At 32.4% G+C, this 25063-nt stretch overlaps 1 protein-coding gene across 1 annotated transcript; it reads right to left on the bottom strand.

Annotated features, from left to right (window-relative positions):
• Positions 1 to 6411: 6411 nt before the first annotated feature.
• Positions 6412 to 10557, bottom strand: LOC148844321 (putative disease resistance protein RGA4). The gene is made up of 3 exons (XM_088959138.1): positions 7702 to 10557; positions 7520 to 7565; positions 6412 to 6714 (listed from the first exon to the last, which is right to left on the bottom strand). The coding sequence occupies exon 1, from the start codon at positions 10483 to 10485 to the stop codon at positions 7717 to 7719; it is 2769 nt and encodes a 922-aa protein (XP_088815264.1). The 5' UTR covers positions 10486 to 10557; the 3' UTR covers positions 6412 to 6714; positions 7520 to 7565; positions 7702 to 7716.
• Between the last annotated feature and the right edge of the window lie 14506 nt (positions 10558 to 25063).

The raw sequence follows: 25063 nt of genomic DNA, 5'->3' as shown, positions 1-25063 counted from the left end.
CCTCCCCTATTGATGATATCATTAGACAAATATTACCATTGAATCGTATGTCTTATCATGTGCTGGTCTGGCATTATTTCAAAAACCCAATTATACCCTTGATCAAGATTCCCAAATGATTCGGTTAGTCCCATTTCTCTCCTTCATAAATTTTTCTACTAACCTCTCTTTCTCCCTCATCAAATGGATGTTCGGCCACAACTGCAAATAGCAGACCTCATCAACAACAAATCTGAAGGTTCAGAGTTCAGTATGATGCATTGAGCAGCATTCATTGACAAGAAATGCTGCCATTTTTTGAGGATTAAGCCCTTACTTTGTAGAATGAATAGATATGGGCTTTTAGACATTGAATCATGCTTGGAAGTCTCAATGTGAAAGCTATAAATCAGATATGGCTTTGTACAATGGAATCCTCAAAGAATCGTAGTAAAAAATCTTGGGTTTAGTCTCACATTGTAGTTTTGTTAACTCTTTCATCTTGTTATTATTTTTTCTCAGTAAGTTACTTTTTCAAAGTTGAATCGATATATGGATTCGAGCTGAGCCAAGTCAAATATTTGGTCGTTCAAGCTTGGTTTGTTGAAACTGTATTGGGTTCGAGTTCGAGCTCGATTCGAGTTAGAGATTTGAGCTCAAGCTCGAACTCGGTTCAAAGTTCGTAAGTTTGAGCTCGGCTTGGCTCGAGTCCATTACAAGCCAAGTTTTTTTTTCTAAAAAAATAAAAAGTATACATATAAAAATATTTTTTTATTTTACATAAAAAATTAAGAATTATAAAAAGCATTTATTATTATACATATAAAAATAAAAAATATACATATAAATAATGTTTTTATTTTACATACAAAAAAATAAGAATTATAAATGAAAAATAAAATATTATTATATAATAAAATTATTTATTATATATATTTATAAATTTGTATGTATGTATATATATATATATATATATATATATATATATATATGTATATATATGTATATGCATGTATGTATATATGTATATAATAAAAAATTATCTATTTATTATACTAGGCTCGCGAGCCTCACGAGCCAACCTTCACTAGGCTTGATCTTGGCTCGATTAGCAAATGAGCCTATATATCAGGCTCAAACTCAGCTCGAAGCTTGGTTTAAATCGAGCTGAGACGAAGTTTTCACAAGCCAGATTTGAATAATTCGTGAGAAGCTCGGCTCGTAGCCACCCCTATTCCTTAAGAAATAGAACCCAAGCTCCTCCATATCATTGCATTCAACAACTTTGTTAGTACAACACATCCTCCATGTTCCATTGAGTTTCCTGATTAGAAATTCATTTTCTGGTCACATCTTACGTTATTTTGTTTGAAAAGTCACTCCTGCGCTGAAATAAACAAAAAATTGAAAACAAGAGTAACTTATTGGTGGATCAAACACCAAATGCTCAAAAGGTCCTCATTAATTAGAAACCAAGTCTCACTATCTCTCCTTATTCACAAATTGACAATAAAAATAAGCTTAGGAAGTTAGAATGAATTTTCACACTTTATGTTTTCAGCTGAGTCCTGATTTCTTGTCCACGACAACTCCGCCTACATTTATTGCAGCTACATATGGAGAACATCTCATCCCCTACATAATATTATGCAGGGGGAGATGTTCCCAATTCACAAGGGGTGGTGTATTGTGGGTAGGCATGGGCAGTCCGGAGTCTTTCACCTTGCTTAGAAACATGGCTCCCTTTGCTTCTCCCTTTTGGTAATGTCAGGATTCAATATTCAAGATCTACAAGAAAGCTTTGAACACAAATAAAAAGGTGAATGGTGAGATGGAATTATTTTTATTAGTTACATTGTATGAACATTTTTGAATTGGCCTTTTACATGTTTTGAAAATTTAAAGAATGTTAAAAGGCAAAGAAGTCTTTTTATTGATTTTGTGACATGTAACGGTGTGTTATTCTGCCATGGGAGGTTTAAGTCCTTAAAAAAATGAGAGGAGGTTTCAGTATTTAGAAGAAACCCCAAAGGAGGTTTAAGTCTTTTACCTTTTTGTTAATGGAAAATTTCATTTTAATACTCTGAACTTTGGGGGTAGTGTTAAGTTAGTACCTGAACTTTTAAACGGGTCATGCAGTATTTAAATCTTCAAAAAGTGTCAAATTGGTTCAAAACTGTTAATTGACGTTAAGTATCATATAGAAAGACAAAAATATCCTTCACCTATCATCTAATTTTCTTCTGCTTTGTATGAATCTCTAACCACCCCTCCATTTCACCAACTCTGTAGTTGCAATTATAGGGTCCCGCATCAATGTTGCCGGTGGCACTTCTGAATTTGAGGATAAGGGAGAACATCTTCCATCTCTTTTTATTCTTTTACGCTTCTTTCTTATTACTCTCAATTTTTAAATCCATAAAATTTTCTTTTTCTTCTTATTTTTCCACAACAAAAATAAATAAATAAATAAAGATTAGGCAGCAAAAATCCAAGCCAGAGGCATGTGCAATGGAATGATAGAAAAACAGAGAATAAAGCTACTCTATTTGTTTCTGCTATTTGCTTGTTCCTTTTTTATTTACATGATTGTTTTGATAATAGAAAAGAAAAAAAGAAAGAAACTCAAAAAACCAGAGAGCTCTTACTAGGTTTATCTATTTTTCCATCACCCCAAAAACACCTTTCATTTTCCCTCAACAGTTCTATCATTTTCTCTCCCCCTTTTAAACAAAGGAGAAATTCAGAAACTGATTCGACTTCAACAGAAAATCAAAAGAAACCAAAAGGGCATATTTCTTGGTCTTTCTTGTCTTGCTTTTACTAACTCAACCTGCTCAAACAAAACAATATATCATTCACTAAAAACCAAACAAAAGCGAAAAAACACGAGAGTTGTGTAGAAAGAGTCTGATAAAGCTTTATCCTCCATTTTCAGATTTTTCCTTTTTTTTCCATTTCCATTCTGTTCTCGGGAATCAGTCTCACACTTTGAGATTACTACTACAACTGAAGAAAACAATCCACACCTCCAGTTTCTGAACTAGCTCTTTAGCATTTGGAGCATAGACGATTATGTGTCACTGAGAAGGCATGAAAAAGCCATCGTCCACAGCTTTGTCGATGAAGGTCAGCAGGTAGTTGTAATACCCATCTGCGGATTCAATAATTTAAGCACTGATCCGCTTGTAATCTTCTTTCTTTTATTGGTTTTCAGTAAAAACCAATAAGCGTTCATCCGCATGTAATCAACGTGATGACAATGTGCAATTGTGGCTCAGTGTTATTATGGTTCAGTTTTAACGTAGAAGACAATTAATAGTGCTTAACTGTAAGATTAACAGTAGGAACTAAGTTGATAATTTTTGAAAGTTTGGGTACTGCAATGACACATTTGAAAGTTTGGATACTAACTTGATACTACCCAAAGTTCAGGGTACTAAAGTGAAAATTTCCTTTTTTTAAAGCAATTTTATCCGTTTGAAAGGAGTACAAATACAAATATGTAAAGTGCAAAACCTTTTATTTTATATTATTTTGCATGTATTTATACTATACATATTTGCATTTATAATCTTTCCAAACTGAGCAAAGAGTACAAATACAAATATGTAGAGTGCAAAAACTTGTATTTTATATTATTTTGTCTATATTTATAATGTACATATTTGCATTTGTACTCCTTACAAACTCAGCCTTAGGTTCAATTTAGTAAGAGTAAAAATATAAATACATACACAATAATACAAAATACAGGGTTTTGCATTCTACATATTTGTATAAGTTTTTCCCCACCCCAAACTATCTTCACTTAGGGTCCCGCTTCGCATAAAATGATGTGAAAGGCTAAAGGCATACGCCTCAATCAAAGTGAGGCTTACACCCCCATCCTGCAATTGAGGCTATTAAGGTGAGGCGATTTTTGGTCACCTCATCTTAAGACATAGGTGGCTAAGAAAAGTTTTGGTTTTACTTGAAGATTTGTGGCTGAGGGATCTAGATAGACACCCTCAAGAGACTAAGAGATCTAACACTAATACCCTCTCACCATCCTAAGCCCTTGTCTTAGCATAAGGTCCCAAGAGAAGGGTATTTTGTCTTTCAAAGTTAGATACCCCACCCAAAGGTCTTTGCATTCTCCCCAGAGCACACATCAACTCTAATGTGAAGCATGATTTTCAAAACCGGATTGGACGGTTGGACTGGAAAAACCGGGAACCGATTAAGTGATTGGTTTTGTTTTTCACCAAAATCAGATTTTTGTCAAAAAATATTGATTTGGTTAACAAACTGCTGACCCGGTTGATTGAACCGTTTGAATCATTCAACGGTTTTGACTATTTTTTATTTATTTTTAATTTTTTATCAAAACAGACCGACCGTTCGGTTCGAACAATCAGACCGTTCAACTCGAGAACCGGACCCTTAACCGATTCGTTATCCGGTTCAGTTGAAATGGTTAGAGATGGAGAAAAGAAACTTTTAGTGGCAATCAAAAGCAGTTATAGCATTTAATCCAGCATCCCGGCCATAAGGAGAGAAACCATAAAATATCATCATTTGTTTGTATCCAACGCCACTTTCCCAACAGTGAAGAATTCTTCAAGCCTAACCCCCCAAGTCCTAAACCCCCTACTTCCTTTCTTCTACCTACAATATTCCAACTCATCATTTGGTTCTTGGATTCATCCAGCTACGACAGAAAATTCCTCGTGTTGCTAATTTAGAGAATTCAACACCTTCTAATTGCTAACTGCAGAACTTGGCCCCTTTCATCTCGACAAGAGATCAAATGGTTGAGCAAAGAGAATGAATAATAACAAAGAGAGAGAGAGATGCAGAATGACAAAAGAATAAGAGGGCACTAAGCGGGGTGTTTTCCTGGTCTTTTATGTTTTATGTAGAAAAAAATCAGTATACCCCTTCTCTCATATACATGCTATTTGATCATGTATGCTTTATTTAAAAGAAGGGTGTTTATAATTTGGTTTGGTTCGATTTGGTTAGGTTGGAGAGTTAGTTATCCGAAATTTTCTGACCAATGACAAAAACTGGTCATTTCGGATTGTATTGATTTGGCTTGGTTTTCGATTTGGTAGTTGGTTCAAAAATTTAATTTAAAAAATTGAATTTAGAAGTTAAACTTACATTTAAATGATAGTAATAGTATTATTAAAAAATAGATTTAAAAAATTAAAAAGCCCTAAACCCCCTATTCCTTGCTTCTACCCACAATGTTCCAGCTTATCGTTTGGTCCTTCTTGGATTCATCCAGCTACCACAGAAAATTCCTCATGTTGCTAATTTAGAGAATTCAACACCTTCTAATTGTCTACTATAGAACCCGGCCCCTTTTGTCTCAACAAGAGATCAAATGGTTGAGCAAAGAGAATGAATGATAATGGATATAACAAATAAAGAGAGAAAAAGAGAAGGAAGAACAAAAAACATATATAACATACTTGAGATATCTACCATTGACTGAAAATACGCAGGGTTTTTAAGAACGACAAAAGAATGAAGGGCATTGAGTGGGGTGTTTCCCTGGTCATTTATGTTTTATGTGAAAAAAAAAAATCAATCTACCCCTTCCCTCACATGTTATTTGAGCATGCATGTTTGTTTTACTTATAAGTAGGGTGTTCACAATTCAGTACAGTTTGGTCCAAATTATTTAACAAATCGAATTGATTTTGTCAAGTTGGGGAGTTAGTTACTCAAAATTCATTGACCAGTGATAAAAACCAGCCAATTTAGATTATATCGATTTGGGACAATTTTCGATTTGGTTGTTGGTTTAAAAAATTAAAATTTAAAAATTAAATTTAGAAGTTAAATTTAAATTTAAAGAATTGCAATAATATTATTAAAAAATATTAAAAATTAAAAATTGCAATGGTTAAAACACTAAGGAGTTTTAAATATTTTTCACAAAATTGGGGGGGGGGGGGGGAGCTATTTGCAAAATCCTACCTAACTTGCAAATTATTGGCTGTAAATTTAATTAAGAGGACCACGACATATGAAGTACAAACTGAGGGCTCACGCCTTAGAAAAAGGATTTCCACTAAAAATTCATCACGGGTGTTATCCGTTTAATAGAAATTAGAAAAGAATTAATCACTTGTCTTATCCATATCAACAAACTTAATAACATATATAATTATAATGACAATCCAAAACCCAATGAATATTAAACAACTGAATCTCTCCATTGCAACAAAAGACCCATTCAAATTTATTGGATCGACCATGGATCATCAAGAGGACAGATGTGCTAAATTAGATAGATAAATAGAATGATGATCAAACAAATCGATTTTGGGTTTGCATGGTCAATATAAATGATGCTTATTAACATGATGTTTATCTTCTAATTCTAATCTTGTACAAAAGCATACATATATTCACATATAATGTAATCTCTACTACTACAACCAATGCATTATATTACAATCTGTCTCCACTTCCTCCATGGTAGTCATACAACAAATAATGCATTATATTACAAGTTGTCTCTACTTTCTCCATGGTAGTGATATATATCTAGGTGCCATCAATTTTGAGATGATCTGGCAATTATAATAATACCTTGAAATTTGCAAATTACACTAATTAAGCTTATTGAAGCATTGGATCCAAATCTCTTAAAAACAACACAATTCTACTTATAGTAGTAATAGACATTACACAACAAACACGAGATACCAACTGCCAGAAACTTTTAACTCTGCCCTGGAGATACATTAGATGTAAAATAATGTTAGCAAAATCAAATATTTATTATTTCAAAACAAAAAAAAAATCAAATATATATCAGTTATTAGTGTGAAGCAAAGTTTTTAAAACTGGACTGGATAGAGAACTGTCTTAGGTTCTGATTCTTAGGTTTGACCGCCCGGATCAACCATTTTGACGATTTGGGGTGAAATGGAATTGGTCAGGTTCTGGTTTTTCCAGTCCAACCGTGTAATCCGATTCGGTTTTGAAAACATTAGTGTGAAATGAATATTTAGATGAAAAGGATTACACAAGAAATTCATATAAAGGCAGATAAATAGGACCGATTAAATTGTATGAGGCTTTGAACCAGGTCTAGGCCTGTAGTCTGTACCCTATTTCGAAACTGAAGACACGTGTGGGCCAGGCCAGACCTTAGAAAAATTCAAATTGCTAATTAACCAATAACTGAAATGGCACTTCACAGAAAATTAAAAATACAGAAACCTTTGAGGAAACAGAAAACTATTAGGCTAATTATTAAAGGTCAAAGTTTTCTTGAGCGTTAATAATTAACAGTTTGACGGGATTAGCGTGTATTGGTGTGTTGGTGACTCCTAAATCCTAATTATTAAGGTCATAAAATTGATGAGGGGTTTGAATTTCAAATGCTGGTTTAGTTTTTGTTCTCTACCGTGTCAATGGTAATATCATGTACGATTTGATTGCAATTTACTAATTTATTAAGAAGATTAGAAAGAGAGAGAGAGGTTAGAAAGATAAAAGGTAATTAATTCAGCAAAAAATAAAATAGAATTACCCGAAATCAAATTTGTATTTGGATGGATTGGACAAAGCCGAATCACCTTGAACAAGAAGATTAATTAATTAGAATATATTTGTTTGTATTAGTATAAATATATATAAATAAAAAAAATTAGAACATACAAATAAATTAATTACACAAAGAGAAAGAGAAAGAGGATATATGTATGGACTAACCTTAGATTAATGATCTCAAATTTTGACATCTGGAATATGAGCAATCTTGTTCCAATCCTGCCCTGTCTGTCTGTTATATCTCCTTGTCAAATAGGGACATCGTCTAATACACAACCGTTTTAATGATGTGAAGCCTTGGATCCCTTCCCACAGGGATCTCAGGTTGGGGCAATGCTCCATCCACAGTGCATTGAGAGACACCAAATTAGAGTTCTGGTTCCTTTCTTCTTCTTCTTCTTCTTGAAGAAACGTCAGATTAGGGCAATTCACTATTACCACTCGTTCAATCTTTGTAATCCATGAAGGCAATCTTATGCCAGGAAATCCTATTAAAAAGAAATATTTGAGATTAGAGTGAGGTTCGAGGGCTTCCAGCAGCACATCATTGACGATGTCTAGACCCACATCATCCGGAATAGAAGAATTTCCTTCCCAAAGGAGTCCCAACTGACGAAGGTGGTGTTTTTCCTTTAAAAACTTTGCCCCGCTAATTGCTTGTTCATGGAGGTTAAGGTTGTGGAACCAGTCACCTTTGAAAACTATACCCAATTGGCGAAGATGATTTGAAAGAAGATGTCCAAACTCTCCAGTTCTGCCTATAACAAAACCCCATAATGTTTGGAGGTTGGTTAATTGTCCCAGCATTCCCACTGGCATCTTCTCAACGCCACTAAACATGATACCCAGATGCCTCAAATTAATCATCTTTCTCATATCTCGTGGGAGTTGTTTGAGATTCCGGCACCCTGAGAGCAGTAACGTCTTCAAGTTGTAGAGGTTGGTGATTGAGTCGGGTAATTCTTCAATGTCTGTACACGAGAGGTTAAGGTATCTCAAATGTTTCAACCTTCCGATCTCAGGTGACACCAAAACCTCCCTATTCTCATCATAGCGCCTAGACAAGTCCAACACGCGTAAGCACTTTAAGTTCAATGACATATAATCAAACAGATTGTAGTCAATTTTGCAAATATCCCTTAAGAGAAGAATAGTACGCAGTCGCCTTCCACCACCAGCTCCAACATACGACGACAACAATTCTACAATTGTCCTTGGCTCGGGATAAGATCCCATAGGTGCAACAACTGACAAATGACGAGCTTTTTCATGAACAATTTGTCTTAATTTATTCTGCTGTTGATGAACATCCTCATCATCGTCGTCATTTATCGATGAGTTTGATGATGAATTTGACGACGACTGATCAATAACACAACATTCATCCCCATTCACTGATTGTGCAAGATCATGCATGAGGTCATGCATCTTGCATTTCCTTATTTCACCAGAATATTCATCTCTCTCTACATCCTGGAAAAACGACCGACCCAATAAGCTACTGAAGTATTTCTCAGCGGTATCTTCCAATGAAACCTCATCGTTAGCTTCTCCAACCACAAACCCATGCGCAATCCATTGCCATATCAACATATGTTTATAAATCACATAGTCTTTTGGCAACACAGAACAATAAGCAAAACACTGCTTCAAATGGTAAGGCAAATCATCGTAACTCAGTTTCAGGGCCGCCATGATTTGAGCATTATCATTTCTGTATTGTTTCCAAATTTCATGGTCTCTCACCAACTCCCATTCCTCTTTTGATCTTTTGGTGCGCAATAGCCCTCCCAATGCTTTTACTGCTAAAGGCACACCCTTACACCTTTTCACCAAGTCTATTCCAATTTTCTCCAGATCTGCATTTTCATCCTTATTTGCAATTGCAAATGCTCTTCGCTGGAATATGGACCAACAGTCTTTATCAGATAATGCTTCCAAACGGTGCATTAGAGGTTCACCCCCCATGACGGATGCAACCTTCTCACTGCGTGTTGTTACAAGGATTTTGCTTCCTTTCTTAGCATCATCTCCTAAACACTTTCTCAACTGGTTCCACTCGCTTTCATCCTCATTCCAAACGTCATCGAGAACCAGTAAATATCTCTTCCCTCCTAAACTCTCTCGAATTTTTCTTACAATCATATCCCAATTTTCCAGGTTGCAACTATTTTTCGTTGCTGATTCTATGATCAGCCTACCCACCCTTTTGACATCAAAACCAATATTCGACACACGAACCCACATTTTTAAATCAAAATGTTGGTTTATGGATTCATCATTGAACGCTAACTGAGCAAGCGTGGTTTTGCCTAATCCTCCAATACCAACTATTGGAAGGACTGAGACATTAACCTCATCACCACAACGGTCTTGTAGGTTATTTATGATTTTTGATTTATCCTTGTCCCTCCCGACAATCGGTAAATCAGCAATATCATAAAGAAAAGCATAGGTTTCTTGCACTCCTTTTCCTTTTTGAATGCTTGTAATAGCAGTAGTGTTTGTACTACCACTGAACTGAAACCTGTTCTTTTCTTTATCAATTCCGTCCAACTTCACATTGATCTTCCTAATCTCATGAGCCATCCTAAGACGAAATGCAACTGGGTTGGAGTAGGGTGAGAAGAAGTTGCATACCTTTTTCTTCATGCTTTTTCTAATGTCCATCTTGCGTCGCAAAACTTCTGTTGCATATTCGTCCAGTACGTCATCAGCTTCATAAGCCACATCTCTCAATTTCATCAACCAATCTTTCACGTTCTCATTCTTCACTTGCATCGTCTCAGCCTCCTTAACTACAACTTGAATCTTCTTCAATATGTTCTGAAGCTTTCTTAGCTTTGCCTTGAAACCCCAGGCTAGATTATTGATCTCATCGGCAACCAAGGAGAGCAACTTATCGATGATCCCCTCCGTGACAACAGTAGCCACAGCTTCGGCCATCTTAATTTCTAATTAATTATAAGCTCCAAAGAAATTAATTAATTGAAACCACCACCACCACAACAACAACAACTAATTGATCTTTGTATAATGTAGTTTGTTTGCAACAACGTGGACACAAATCAGTGTCTTAAATAGATCAATGCTCTCTATGCTTATTTGCCCAGCAACCAAATATACCCAAGAAATCCCCACCACTGAATGTAACTTTCCTACAAAGCAAGGAACATAATCAGCTGTCATTGTACCTAAGAGAGAGGGAATCATCAATCAGCATAAGATTGAGCTTGTGGCACCTGGAGACAAGGGAGTTAAGGAATTCAATTCCTGCCTCTGTGAGAAGCAAAGCTAATTAAAGCATGTCCTTGTCCTTTAATTACCAAAGTAAACTTCATTTATTCCTTGTCTTAATTAATTAAATACCTTCTCATGAATGGGATTAATTGATTCCTGGTTTTGTAATCGTGTTAAGTTTGAAAGAATTTAAGTTGGATTACATCTTCCTATTGGTCCTGGGAGATAATTAAGTCGAAAAGATGCATACTTATTGCCTCCTTAGTTAGCTTGCTACTACGACATAAATGTTTCTGTTTTGCCAAATAATGAACTTAAATTATACATGTTTATTCTTTCTTTGGTTGACTCAGTTAATTATTATATTATATTACATATAGTACATTTCTTCATTTAATTGATATGTTTTGTATAAGGTCTCAAATTATACAAAAATGGGACATCAGCTCAATTAAAGTTCCTCGATATATCGTTATCTACCCCAACTGGTCCCAAGCGATAAGTAGGAAGCTTAATTAATTTCTGCTGAATTATTAGAAACTGCAATAAAATTAATTTCAAATGACATGGGACTTTCCAAACATTTGACCATTTTGGTTATGGGTGAGCTAAAAAACCGAAAAACTGAATCAACCAAAAATACCAACCAAAGCTGAACCGAAAATTCGATTAATCAAATTGATCGGTTCAATTTTGGTTCAATATTTAAAAAAAAAAAAACCAAAAGTACTGGTTTGGTTTTGGTTAACCAAAATAGAAAAATGATAGTTTACCGAACCAACCAGTATACATATATTTATATATGATATATATATTTTATATTTTCTATACATTAAAAATTAATAAATATGCATTATATATAAATACATATTTATAATATATAATATATTATTTATTATTTAAAATATAATATTATATATATATTTCGATTATTTTATTATATATCTATATATTTTTCTATAATAAATATTGTAAATAATAAAAACCAAAAAATCGATGATTAACCAAACCGGTCAGCAAGTTTATATATTTTTCAAAAACCGATAACCCCAATTCGGTTTAAAAAATTAGCCCACGATTCGGTTAACTAAACTGAACTGTGAGCACCCCTAATTTTGGTTTATCATTCCTTAATTTCCTTCATCAATAGACAAATTAATTACAAACTGAATTTATTTATTGTACCTTTCTCCCCTCCTATATACATGTATAATACAACCACATCCACTCCACCCATGCCCACTGTTGTTTATTAGTAAACTAGCAGGGACCCGTGCAGTACACAGGATTTTTTAAGCGAAAGCTAAATAATAGAAAAGGTCATTTACTAAAGTACTCCTTATAGTTTCATTGATTTACTAAAATCTACCCTATAGTTAGCATTTTACTAAAACACCACTTATAATTTGCAATGGATTTAATCAATTTTCCATTAGATGACACTGGATAATGATAGTGCTGACCTTAATGTTCATTTAAATAAATTTAATCAAAAGAAAATAAAAATAAAAATACTATTTTTGCCCTTAATAAGATACGAGCAACCACTCTATTGGCTATATTTGGTCAATTTTTTTTAGGTACAAAAAAGTGTTAAAGGTGTTTTTGGAATAAAAAATCATGGGCCTAATGGCAAAACAAACACTCCTTAATGAAATGTTGATTAAGTAAATAAGTTATAAAATATATGGAATATATATTTTAGTAAAATGAAAACTATAAGGTAGGTTTAAGTAAATATGTAAAACTATAAGGTGTGTTCTAGTAAATGACCCTAATAGAAACACATAAGAGTATACAATTGTTTTATATTTTCAAAATTTTAAATAATTAATAATAATTCATATTTTATATACTACTTTTAAAATTTTTTATAATACAAAAAACACAATAATTAATTTCAATTAGGTTTATACATCAAACTAATGAAATCGACCAACCCGATCAACTCGACCCGAGTTGGTTAGTTTTCTAGTATTTTAGGTCGACTTTGGTTAAAAAAATTCTCAATTCGACCAAGTCGAATCAGTTTCACTTTGGCCACTTATAAATTGACCAAAATCAAACAACCTAACCATGGATATATATTAATATTTTATATTTTAAACATAATTTTTAATACGAAAAGTGGAAAATTTCCCATATTTCTTAGTCTAAAATGTTTTATATCATAAACCTAACTTTTGAAATTGTTTTATTAGTTTCATTGTAATTTTTAAAATAAATTTAATTTTTAAGTTTAAATCTTTTGAACTGACTAACCAAACAAAAAAATAGACCCAAACCGATACAACTTGAGTGAGCCAATTTTCACAAAAGGTTAGTCGGTTTCAACTAACCAACTCCCCAACCTGACCAAGTCAATTTGGTTGTCTAGATATCCTACAACCGAACCAAACTAACTCATGAACGCTCATAATTTCAGTTAAATTAATAGTCTAATATCTGATAAATACCAATAGTTTAATCTCCAATAATTATTGAAAGTTTTATGTTAAATAACAAAACAAAATAAATTTATACATAATCATTAAAAATACATTTATCACAAAAAATAAATAATTACTGAAATACAATAAATATTAATTTTAGTATATAATTACATAATAAATACAGATTAAGAGTTTAAAATTATTAATAATAAACATTATTTTTTGAAAGTTATTTTCTCGAATTATTACTTGATATAATTGAAATTAGTTATTCACAATATTATGCAAAAATATTAAATTATTATTAATTTCAATAATATGTTATAATTATTTTTCTACTTTTCAAATTTTTTAAATATATTACATAATTTATTTATTTTAACTATTTAAAATCTATTTATGTTAAATATTTTGTTATTTAAATACTTAAATAATATTTAAAATTTTAAAATTTAAAATAGTAATTATTTATTGAATTTAATTATCCATAAAATCATAATTTATACTATTATTACATAATTTCACCATTGACTTTGTAATATATTAAATTATTATTAATTTAAATTATATGTTATAATTATTTTTCTACTTTGAAGATTACTTTTTAAATTTATTATATAATTTCATTATTTTAACTATTTAAAATCTAGTAATTACCAAAAAAAACTATTTAAAATATAGTAATTACCAAAAGAAAAGTATTTAAAATCTATAAAATATTTTTTTGTTATTTGAATTTTATTTATTTAAAGCTATTACATATTATTAAATATTTGGAAAACATTTAAATTGATAATCCGAAAAAACATAGTTTAAATTGTTAGTACATAATTTTGTGATATGTTTTGTAAAAATATAAATTATTTTATATGTTTTTAACAAATATTTTAAAGTTATTATATAATTTTATTATAATATTTAAATAATTCTTAAAATTTTTAATTCAAACTTTTCTTTAAATAGATATAGATAAAAAGTAGGGTAGAAGATAAATAGGAATTGGAATTGGAGATAATTTAGGAGAGAAACTCTCTAGTAAATTTGAGATAATTTTGGAGATAAATAGGAATTAGAGATAATTTAGAAGATAGGTAGGAATTAGATGTGATTTTGGAGATAAATAGGAATTATAGATAATTTAGAAGATAAGTAGGAATTAGAAATAATTTTGGAGAAAGTGGGGGATAGTGGAAAAGGTAGTTTAGGACTAATTTTAGGAGAAGAGAGTATTTAGGTTATTGGGAAAGTGCATCTCATTGGTTATTCAAAAAATGACATGGAATAAAAGAAATTAAAAATTCAAAAAAAGGAGAAAATTTCTTGAACCAACTTTTAAGTATGTTTAATTTTAACCCAAACCACTTTTGAAAGTGAAAAATAAAAATAATTACTTGGTGAATAATCATATGATGCCATTGTTTGAACTATTGACCTATTTGACCAAGTCAATAGGCTTAATGTATCACATTAATTCTCTTTTTTTTTGTATTTTTAGTCATTTCATTCATTAATAATTATAATTCTCATATTGTTCACATATTTTTGTTTAATATAATGAATATATAATATTAAAGGCATGCTCAAATTTTTCCACAAGTTTTATCAAATTTTATATCTTTTTATTTTTATTAATTGCTAATTGGTTAATGGCATCATACGTTTACTTTTTTGATTGGTAGAAAAGTGCAATTCTAATTGTTTATAGAACATTGGTTTCTAGTAATGGCCATTTTTTTTTATCTCATGGTCAAATTAATCAGCCAAACCGGTTAACCTATCACCCAACCAAGATCCTGGGTCCATTTACTACCAATATGCTTGCCTACAAAAAGCTATTGACTCAATCAACAACATAATGACCTAGCTAAGTGAACTATTGAACCATTTAAATGGTTGAGGTCATGAGTTAGATATTATTACTTTTTACCTACTTTTTATATTCCATTGCAATCATCAATAGAAATAATTCATATTTCTCACATTTATTTTTATAAGATAAATATAAAATACTAGAGATATGTTCGGTTTTTCTATATGTTTATATTTTTCGTATTTCTATCTGTTTTTAAATTTTTATTATTTAATTATCATATCATGGATTGCCACATTTTGCCCAAAATATCATTTTACCTACCACTGGGAGGGGAAAACCATTCTTATTTCGTTTAAATATTTATTGTTTGATCTCGACACCATGAGTTGGCCGACCCATTTGACCCAAAAGGTTGGACCATTTACCACCTATATAGGAAAACAATTTTATTTGTAAATTGATTTTCAATACTCTATTTCATTCACATCATTAATACAAATAGAGGTGCAATTTGAGGGGGTCGGACTGGGTTTAAAATCAGCCTAGGCCTAATTTGAGGCTCGAGCCTAAATTGAGCCTATGGTCAAACCTAAACTTTCCGACGTAAGGCTAGGTTGACTTGAAATTTTATGTAATCGGACTGGGTAACCGATCCAATTCTATCATCTTTGTTCTTAATGCTTTTCAAAAATAAAGCATAAAATTTCATACATGGGACTATATGCCATTGGATCTCCAAATTTTCTATCTGTCAGAGGGTCAGTCATCTTTGGACACGTTGTACATCATCTAGGTAGCGCAATTTTCATTTGAAAGGCCCTATTGGGTTTTATAATAATCCTATAAATTAATACCTTCCTTTTGTTACTTTTGAGGTGGAAAATGTTGATGTAATGCATTAAATTTTTTTTTAACCCATTGCTCCTCTATCATAGGTTGAAAGGTAGAATTGACCAAGGATCAAAGTATCTGTATCGGGTATTGTATCGGATAAGTCGTATGTGGATACTGATATGCTTTAGAAACGCATGGATATGAACGAAAGATATAGAAACACTTGGATATGGTAGTGAAATGCATATAAATCACATAAATACATTAATAATACTAAACCAAAAGTTGAATTATCTATGAATAAAATACAAAAACAGGAAAAATGCATACTTCAATACGTTATATGAAGAGAAATATTACAATAAACAATATCGAGACTATAGAACATTCAAACATTGTACAATAACTATCATTCTTTCAATTTTATAATTATAATTTTCAATTTTTATTAATTTTTGGGAATACTTATTAATTTAGTATTTTATTTAAATAACAACTATTTTTAAATAATAAACATGTTTTCATTTTTAACATATAATGTTTTTATTTTCACATAATTGTAAAATAAAACGAATAAATCATTTAAGGTAGATAAAATAAATTATATTTAATTTTCAGTTTTTATTAAATCTTTTGGGAAAATTAAATCTTAAATTATTCGTTTCAGTTTTTATAATTATAATTTTTTGTTTTCCATTAATGTTGTTGGGAAAATTTATTTATTTAGTATTTTTATATAATAACTATTATTTCAAATAATAACTATGTTTTCATTTTTAAAATATAATTGTGTGTAAAATAAAATATATAAATCATCTAAGGTAGATGCAATATATTATTTTTATAATTTTTAGTTTTTATTAAGTTTCTTAAAAACATTAAATCTTGAATTATTTATTTTAGTTTTCATAATACTATTTTTTAACTTGTATTAAAGATGAAAAACAATCCAAAAGTACTCAATGTACAATTTTGTCAAAATAAACACGGATACGCTTCCGTATCAGTGTGTATTGAATCATATCCACCGATACGGTCCAATACAGAGGCATATTGTACCGGTACACATGACTCGTAGGATGAGTATCCAATCGTAGCATATCCTGTACCCATGATCAGGGATACAGATACGATACACCCTGTATTGGGAGTATTGTGTTGATACCTTAATCCTTGGAATTGACACCGTCTATCATTCAAGGCCAACCAGACCTCCAATTAACTTCTCCTTCCTATCTTTCTGCTATGTAGGTTTTCATGCATGAATTCTTGAAACAACCTTTGTGCTTGTTCCAAGTCACCCTCCTTGCACAAAGATGTCATTAAAGTGTTGAAATCAAACAGAGTAGGATTATGCCAGCAATGAGCTTTCATTTCATATAAAAGTTCAATTGCAGTGCCATTCATTTACAGCTTGTAGAATCTATCTACCATACTACTATAGCTAGAGGAATCCAATTCCAATATCATTCTTTCATAAAGAAAAACATTTTACAAGGAATTCACATCCTATATATGGACCCTTCAGTCCTCCTTTTAGCAATATGGGATGAATTGTCTTCTTACATGACTGATCCTCCTTGTACTTGTGTGAAGCTTTGAAGGAGTTTCTTGTAGAAAGAGAGAAGAGAGAGACAAGGAGAAGGTATATCAGTTTTTAATCTTGTCTTACCGAGAAATTCTGCAACATTGTTTAGATGGAGCATCCTTAATTAGTATGGATCCATCCTCTCCCTACTGTTAGCAGAGTCTATGCTCTTGTATCTCACTTGCCTTTATACATTGTGAATGACTATTCATGAGCTACATGGGTTTATTTGATGAAATATAAATCAGAGGCTTCTTCCTTGATGGTAATGTTTCATGAGATGGTTATTCAAACAATGGTCTGGTTTCTTTGTAGACCAGCTCGATTGGGATTATTTTCTTGCACATGGAATATGTCATCAACACTCGTGCATCAACATTTGCTTGAGGTAGCACAAGTAAGGGTATTCATAGTCCAGTTTGGAGAAGATTTTAGAGCAAATTAATAAATTACGGTTTGAGAAATTTTAAGATCAAATCAAACCCATTACAGTTTGGTCTAGTTTCTAATATGGTTTGGGACTTTTTATTGGGCTTAACCCAATTACAAAGCCCAAATAACATGCATACCTACGTAAATCACAAATATATATTTCAAATATCATATTGAAATGTTAACAAGTGCTACATAATACTATTATATAATTTACAGTTACACTTTCTTAGACATAAATAGCTCTTTGGGAATCAAATTTCAAGTTAAAATTTGAAACAAACAATATAACTTATGAAATGTTAAATGAATATATAAATGCATATACTTATGTTACTAGTGAGGACCCATGCGATGCACGGGATTTATTAAGAGAAAACTAAATAATAAAAAGGGTTGTACACTAAAATACCCCTTATAGTTTTATGGATGTAAAAAATCTACCCTATAGTTAGTATTTTACTAAAACCACCACTTATAATTTTCCCTTAATAAGACATGGGCAACCACTCTATTAGCTACATTTGTTCAATTTTGTTTTTTATACAAAAAAAAGTGTTAAGGGTATTTTTGGAATAAAAAATCATGGGCCTAAGGGCAAAACAAACACTCCTTAACGAAATCGTGGGCCTAAGGCCCGACATTGATTCTGAAATTAACCCCATCCCCGATCCCTGACGGGGATGGGTTCCCCGTGGGGACCCGAATCCCCAAAATGTTTTTAGATAATAGTATTTTTTTAAATAAATAAAAATTTCAATTTATAAATAATGTTTTAAATATGTTTTGATATATATAGATATAATATAAATAATATAGTAGTATATTTAATATAAATAACATTTAATACACACACACACACACACACATATATAATCGGGGTTGGGGTGGGGCGGGGACCTCAATTCCCATCCCCGACCCTGATCTTGATCGGGGATTCCTATTAATCCTCGTCCCCGCCCTTGCCCCACCAAAACAATCTCCATCCCCAGCCCCATTGGGTCAGGGAAGCTAGGTCCCTGTCGGGGATGGGGAAAATTGCCATCCGTAAAAGTGTGTTCTAATAAATGACCCTAATAGAAACACATAAGAATATACAATTGTTTTATATTTTTAACTTTTTAAATAATTAATGATTATTCATATTTTATATACTACTTTTCATAAAATTTTTATAATACAAAAATAACAATAATTAATTTCAATTAGGTTTATTTATCAAACTGATGAAACCAGCCAACCCAATTAACTCGACCCGAGTTGGTCAATTTTCTAGTATTTTAGGTTGTCCTTGGTTCAAAAATCTCCCAATTCAACCAAGTTGGATCAGTTCCACTCTATCTATTTGTAAACCGACCAAAATCAAACGACCTAACCATGGATATATATATTAATATTTTATATTTTAAATATAATTTTTAATATAAAAAGTGGAAATTTTCCCATATTTCTTAGTATAAAATGTTTTATATCATAAATCTAATTTTTAAATTTATTATTTAATAATTGCACTATATTTTTTAAAATTAAATTACATTTTTAAGTTTAAATCTTTTGAACAGACTAACCAAACTAAAAAATTGACCCAAACCAATACAACTTGAGTGGGTCAGTTTTCACAAAAGTTAGTCGGTTTCAGCTAACCAACTCTCTAACCTGACCAGGTCAATTTGGTTGGCTAAATAGCATATGACCGCACCGAACCAACTCATGAACAGTCACAATTTCAGCTAAATTAATAGTCTTATCTCTAATAAATAACAATAATTTAATCTCCCATAATTATTGAAAATTTATAGCAAAAATAAACAATTATTGAAAATATATTGATAATGAAAACTACAATAATTACAGGAATTTAAAAAATACAATAAGTACTAAAAATATATTAACTTAGTCAATAAACAGTATAATCTCTACTAAATATTAATCAATAACTTATAACAAAAACACAATAAATACAATAAGTAAAATAAATTAAATTTAAAAATTTCAATAATAGTAATTTAATCTCCAATAATTATTGAAAGTTTTCTATTAAATAACTTAACAAAATATATTTATACATACATATTGAAAATAAATTGATCACAAAAGATAATAAATATTAATTTCAGTATATATAATTATATAATAAATATAGATTAAGAGTTTAAAATTATTATTAATAAATATTATTTTTTAAAAGCTATATTCTCGAAATTATTACTTGATATAAGTGAAATTAATTATTTACAACATCATGTAAAAATAATAAATTATTATTACTTTGAATATTATGTTATAATTAATTTTCTACTTTTTAGATTTTTTAAATTTATTGCATAATTTATTTATTTTAACTATTTAAAATCTAGTTATGTTAAATAATTTGTTATTTAAAATATTTAGTTATTTAAATACTTAAATAGTATGCAAAATATTTAAATTTTAAAATATTAATTATTTATTGAATTTAATTTTCCATAAAATCATAATTTATGCTATGATTGCATAATTTCATTATTAAAATTGTAATATATTAAATTTTTATTAATTTAAATATTATGTTTTAATTATTTTTCTACTTTGAAGAAATTTTTGAAATTTATTACATAATTTCATTATTTTAACTATTTAAAGTCTAGTTATCATAAGTTTTTAGTTATTTAAATATTAAAATAATATTTAAAATATTTATTTTTTTTTGTTTTTTGAATTTTATTTATTTGTAGCTATTACATATTGTTAAATATTTTATAAAAACATTCAAATTGATAATCCAGAAAAACATAATTTAAATTGTTAGTACGTAATTTCTTGATATATTTTGTAAAAATATAAAATTATTTTTGTGTTTTTAATAAATATTTTAAAGTTATTTTATAATTTTGTTAGAATATTGAAATAATTCTTAAATTTTTTAATCCAAACTTTCTTTAGATAGATATAGATTAGATGTATGGGAGAGGATAAATAGGAATTAGAGATAATTTAGGAGAGAAACTCTCTACTAAATTAGAGATAATTTTGAGATAAATAGGAATTAGAGATATTTTAGAAGACAATTAGGAAGTAGAGATAATTTTGGAGAAATTGGGGGATAGTGGGAGAGGTAGTTTAGGAGTAATTTTAGGAGAAGAGATAATTTAGGTTATTGGGAAAGTGCATCTCATTGGTTGTTTAAAAAATGACATGGAATTAAAAAAATAAAATTTTCAAAAAAAATGAGAAAATAGATAAATAGCTTCTCTCAAAGGAGAGACATGTTGATATGGCAAGACCAATTTTAATATATATAGATTTGTGTGTGTGTGCGTGTGTGTGTGTGTGTGTATGTATTATTAATAATTTGGTTTACAATTTTAGAAACCAAACCAAACAAAAAAAAAAAAATTATGGCCCGAGGAATGCTAGATTAGACCAAATTGCAAATTTCAGTTTGATTTGATGCGGTTTGACAATCCAGACCACATAATAAATACCCCTAAGCATAGATATTGCATTTTCAAGCCCATTTGCCAATTCATTTTTTATGCGAGTGAGTTTTGACAGTAACTAAGGCCATGTTAGGCCATGTTTGATTCTTTGGTTAGGGCCACATTTTTTTTTTTTTTCTCTTTCTGGGCAAGAATGAACAAGAATGAATAACATTAGAGCGCTTGGTTACAAAATTTTTGCCATTGGCCTTATTTTTTTTAGAATGAAAAATTAGCGCATAACACAAATATTGAGGTAGCATGCAACATAAAAAACAATCATGTCCCACTTTGCCCATTTTCATTCTTTAAAGAAACTCAATGCCAATAGCTAGAAACCGCTAGCATAAAAACACTTTTATGTAAGCACTTTTACAAAAGCACTTTTGTGAAAGCACTTTTATAAAAGTAATTTTATTAAAGTAAAGTACATTTACAAAAGTACTTTTATGAAAGAACTTTTACAAAAGTACTTTTGTAAAAGCACTTTTATGAAAGTATTTTTATAAAAGCACCTTTACGGAAGTACTTTTACGAAAGCACTTTTACAAAAGTATTTTTCCAAAAGCACTTTTACGAAAGCATTTTTGTGAAAGTATTTTTATCAAAGTACTTTTATGAAAACAATTTTACAAAAGCACTTTTACCGAAGTACTTCTACAAAAGTGCTTTTATTCATTCACTTTGGATTGAATTGGACCCAATTCGATCCATTTGCATTTTAATTCGATTAGATTGAATTGTAGCAGGTGTTGTAGTTTATATATATATATATATTTGGATTTCTCATGTTATTTCGGTGTTTGGTTCAATTTGGATTGGATTGGATCCAATTTGGTTCATTTGCATTTTATCTGGACTAGACTGGACTTGGTTTGTATGGATTTGGTCCAGTCCATTTGTAAATGGACCTATATTGGATTGGACCAGATTGTACCAAATCCAGTCCAATTGATAGTTCGCAATAAACATCTATGCTGATGATTTGGGAGACCTAGGCTGATGGTTTATGACTACTAAAACAATTTTTTTAAGAATGAAAATGAGCAGTGTAAGGCACTTGTTAGTTTGAAAAGAATTCATTTTCTGGGAAAAAAGTGTTTAGTTCATAGCAATATTTTCTCATTTTTACCCATTCTTGTCCACTTTGGAATTTCATCTTAGGCAAGAATGAGAGTTGAACCAAACATGGCCTTACCTCTCATCAAGCCCATTTGGTACTCCAGATGAACTATTGTTTCACAAGCCTACCACCTATAGCCACTTAAGAGCTTTTGGCTACCTCTGTTATGCTAGTACAAGAATGATAGATAATATAATCTGGCTTCCAGGCAAATATTTATTTCATGGGTTGTGGTCTTCTTTGAGCATAGATTTCCTTGTGCTGATTGTCTATCATTAGTGGTGTTTGGGCGGTGCTCGAGCTGGCCCAAATCGCCATGTGTTGCCCCCATGGCCGAGTTCCTTGAGCCATGTCAACACTATCAATGATAGACACATCATAAGGAAGTAGAGTTCTGCTCGGACAAGGAAACACATCACCGCCAAGGACAGAGCAATCCCTATATCCTGGAAAGGCGATCTCACCCCAACAACCTCGAAGTTCGAGTCCAACCACAACTCTATTGCTTGGCTATATAAAGGCGCTTCCACTCAAGGGACCTTCTGACTTCTCCTCCTCTTGGGCACCCCTTACTTTCCACTACTAATGTCAGAGTGCCTACCTACGCATTAAGAACAATCATGCCTAAGAACACCTCCTATCGCTTTGCAGCCATCACCCTATCTCAGGGATCTCGTTCACTCCGCAGCTCTCCACCTCAAAAACCCCGCGTAGTTTCTTGCCATGTACCAGAAGGTTGATCGTATCCTCGCTATGAAGGAGATGCTAGGGCAATCAGTGCATGCCCCCCCAAGCCACTCGCCCTATCGTGTAAGAGCTTACCATGGTTGATCCTCGTATTGAGGACTCCAAAAGGCATCATGTAGATCGACATGGGGCCCAATTTGACCATGAGTGTCCACAACCAGCTCAAAGGCCTGACTCCCCAACTCGGCCTCGTGTGCACGACAACCGTAGTAGATCCCATCACTTCGGCGTCTGAGTTCCTACGAGGGAACGACTCGACTAACGTTCTCAATAGTCACCAATCTTGATAGATGAATCCAACTCTGTCCAAAATTGGTAGGCAGTCCCAAAAGCAGAGAAGTCCATGAATGTGGTACCATCTAACTGAGATGCCGAGATCAAAGACCTTTGAGAACGGTTGGTCGAATTGGGACACAGCCAAGCAGATCACAATGTAGCTCCTCCAACGACCTGACCAACAAAGTAGCGCTACGACTAACATCCCATGAAAGAGCCCATCTTCGTCCAAGAGAACGTTGACGAGCTTCCCCTTGCCAGATGGCATCCACCACAGTTTGAGAAGTACGATGACACCTCAAATACCAACGATCATTTCAAAGGGTTCAAGGTCATCATGATGCTCCAAAGCTCACCCGAAGGCCTAATGTGCAAGGCTTTCGTTGCTACCCTCACTCCCACTGCGGTCCATAGCCTTCTGGGAGCATTTGGAAGCGTAGTTCCTGGCGTAGTTCACTACTAGATAGAGGCAATGGAAGACTTCAGTCAGCCTCATGCAGGTGCGTCAGAAAACAAGGAGAGACATTGAGGCACTACTTGGCAAGGTTTAGCGCTGAGGCCCTTCAGGTCTTCCCCCTAAACCAGTCGATGGCCATGGTCACCATCATGAATGGACTACGCCGTTAATGTTTAGCTTTTCTCTATAGAAGAATCCTCCCCCCACTCTGACTGCACTCATGAAGTACATGCAGAACTATATGAATGCTGAAGAGACCCAAGTGCTGCGTAGGGATGAGGAAGACCAGCATGACCAGAAGGCAGAGAGACTACAAAGGCCGAAGACTGGACCGAGAAGGTATGAGATAGGACGACCAAACCGATCGTAGGCCGAGAACCCCACTGTTGATGTATCGCAACATCACTAAATTCAACGCTCTATAGGCCGAGATACTGATGCAAATCTGCGATCGTGTTTTCGTCAAGTGCACCCAAAATATTGAAAACCCAAGGCAATAAGAGAAATCGTGACAAGTATTGCGATTTCCACTAAGACCAATGCCACGAGACCGAAAACTACCACGACCTTCGCCACCACCTGATAATCCTCATCCAACGTGGATACCTCTATGGGTTCATTGATATCAAAGAGTATAAACCCAGAGAAGAGCCATGCTGCACTGACGAGTTCCCAGCCTGAGCTCCCCTGTCAGGGTCATCGCTGTCATCTTGGGCGGGACGACCCTCAGAGGGGAGAACAACTAGGCATGGAAGATCCACATGAAAGATCGTGAGGAATAGGAACTTAGGAATTTATTGGCGACAATCGGCATCGAGCACTAACGGAGACCGGATTGTACAAACTCAAAATAAGAATTTTCTTTAAGTGCAAATGAGCAAACACCCATACATAGTCTGACTGAACTTTGACGGCTGAGGCTATCGACCCATAACTTGCATGATGCATTCATACAAGTCTACAGCGTGACGGCAACCTCGTCAAAGACTCGGCCAACCTCGGACAGTTGAGGCCTGACATTCATCACATGAAAAACCCAACTGAGCATAGACGGTCAAGGCCATGACAAGCCCTCGACGAGCTCTACGGGAACGGCGTCCCTGCCACATAATGACAAGAGGATG

The sequence above is a fragment of the Nelumbo lutea genome, chromosome 8 (genome assembly GCF_056320005.1).
Source record: "Nelumbo lutea isolate HS-2025 chromosome 8, American lotus-T2T, whole genome shotgun sequence".
Classification (NCBI taxonomy): Eukaryota; Viridiplantae; Streptophyta; class Magnoliopsida; order Proteales; family Nelumbonaceae; genus Nelumbo; species Nelumbo lutea.
The sequence above is the reverse complement of the archived record's forward strand: the minus strand, read 5'-3'. Positions and strand labels throughout refer to the sequence as shown.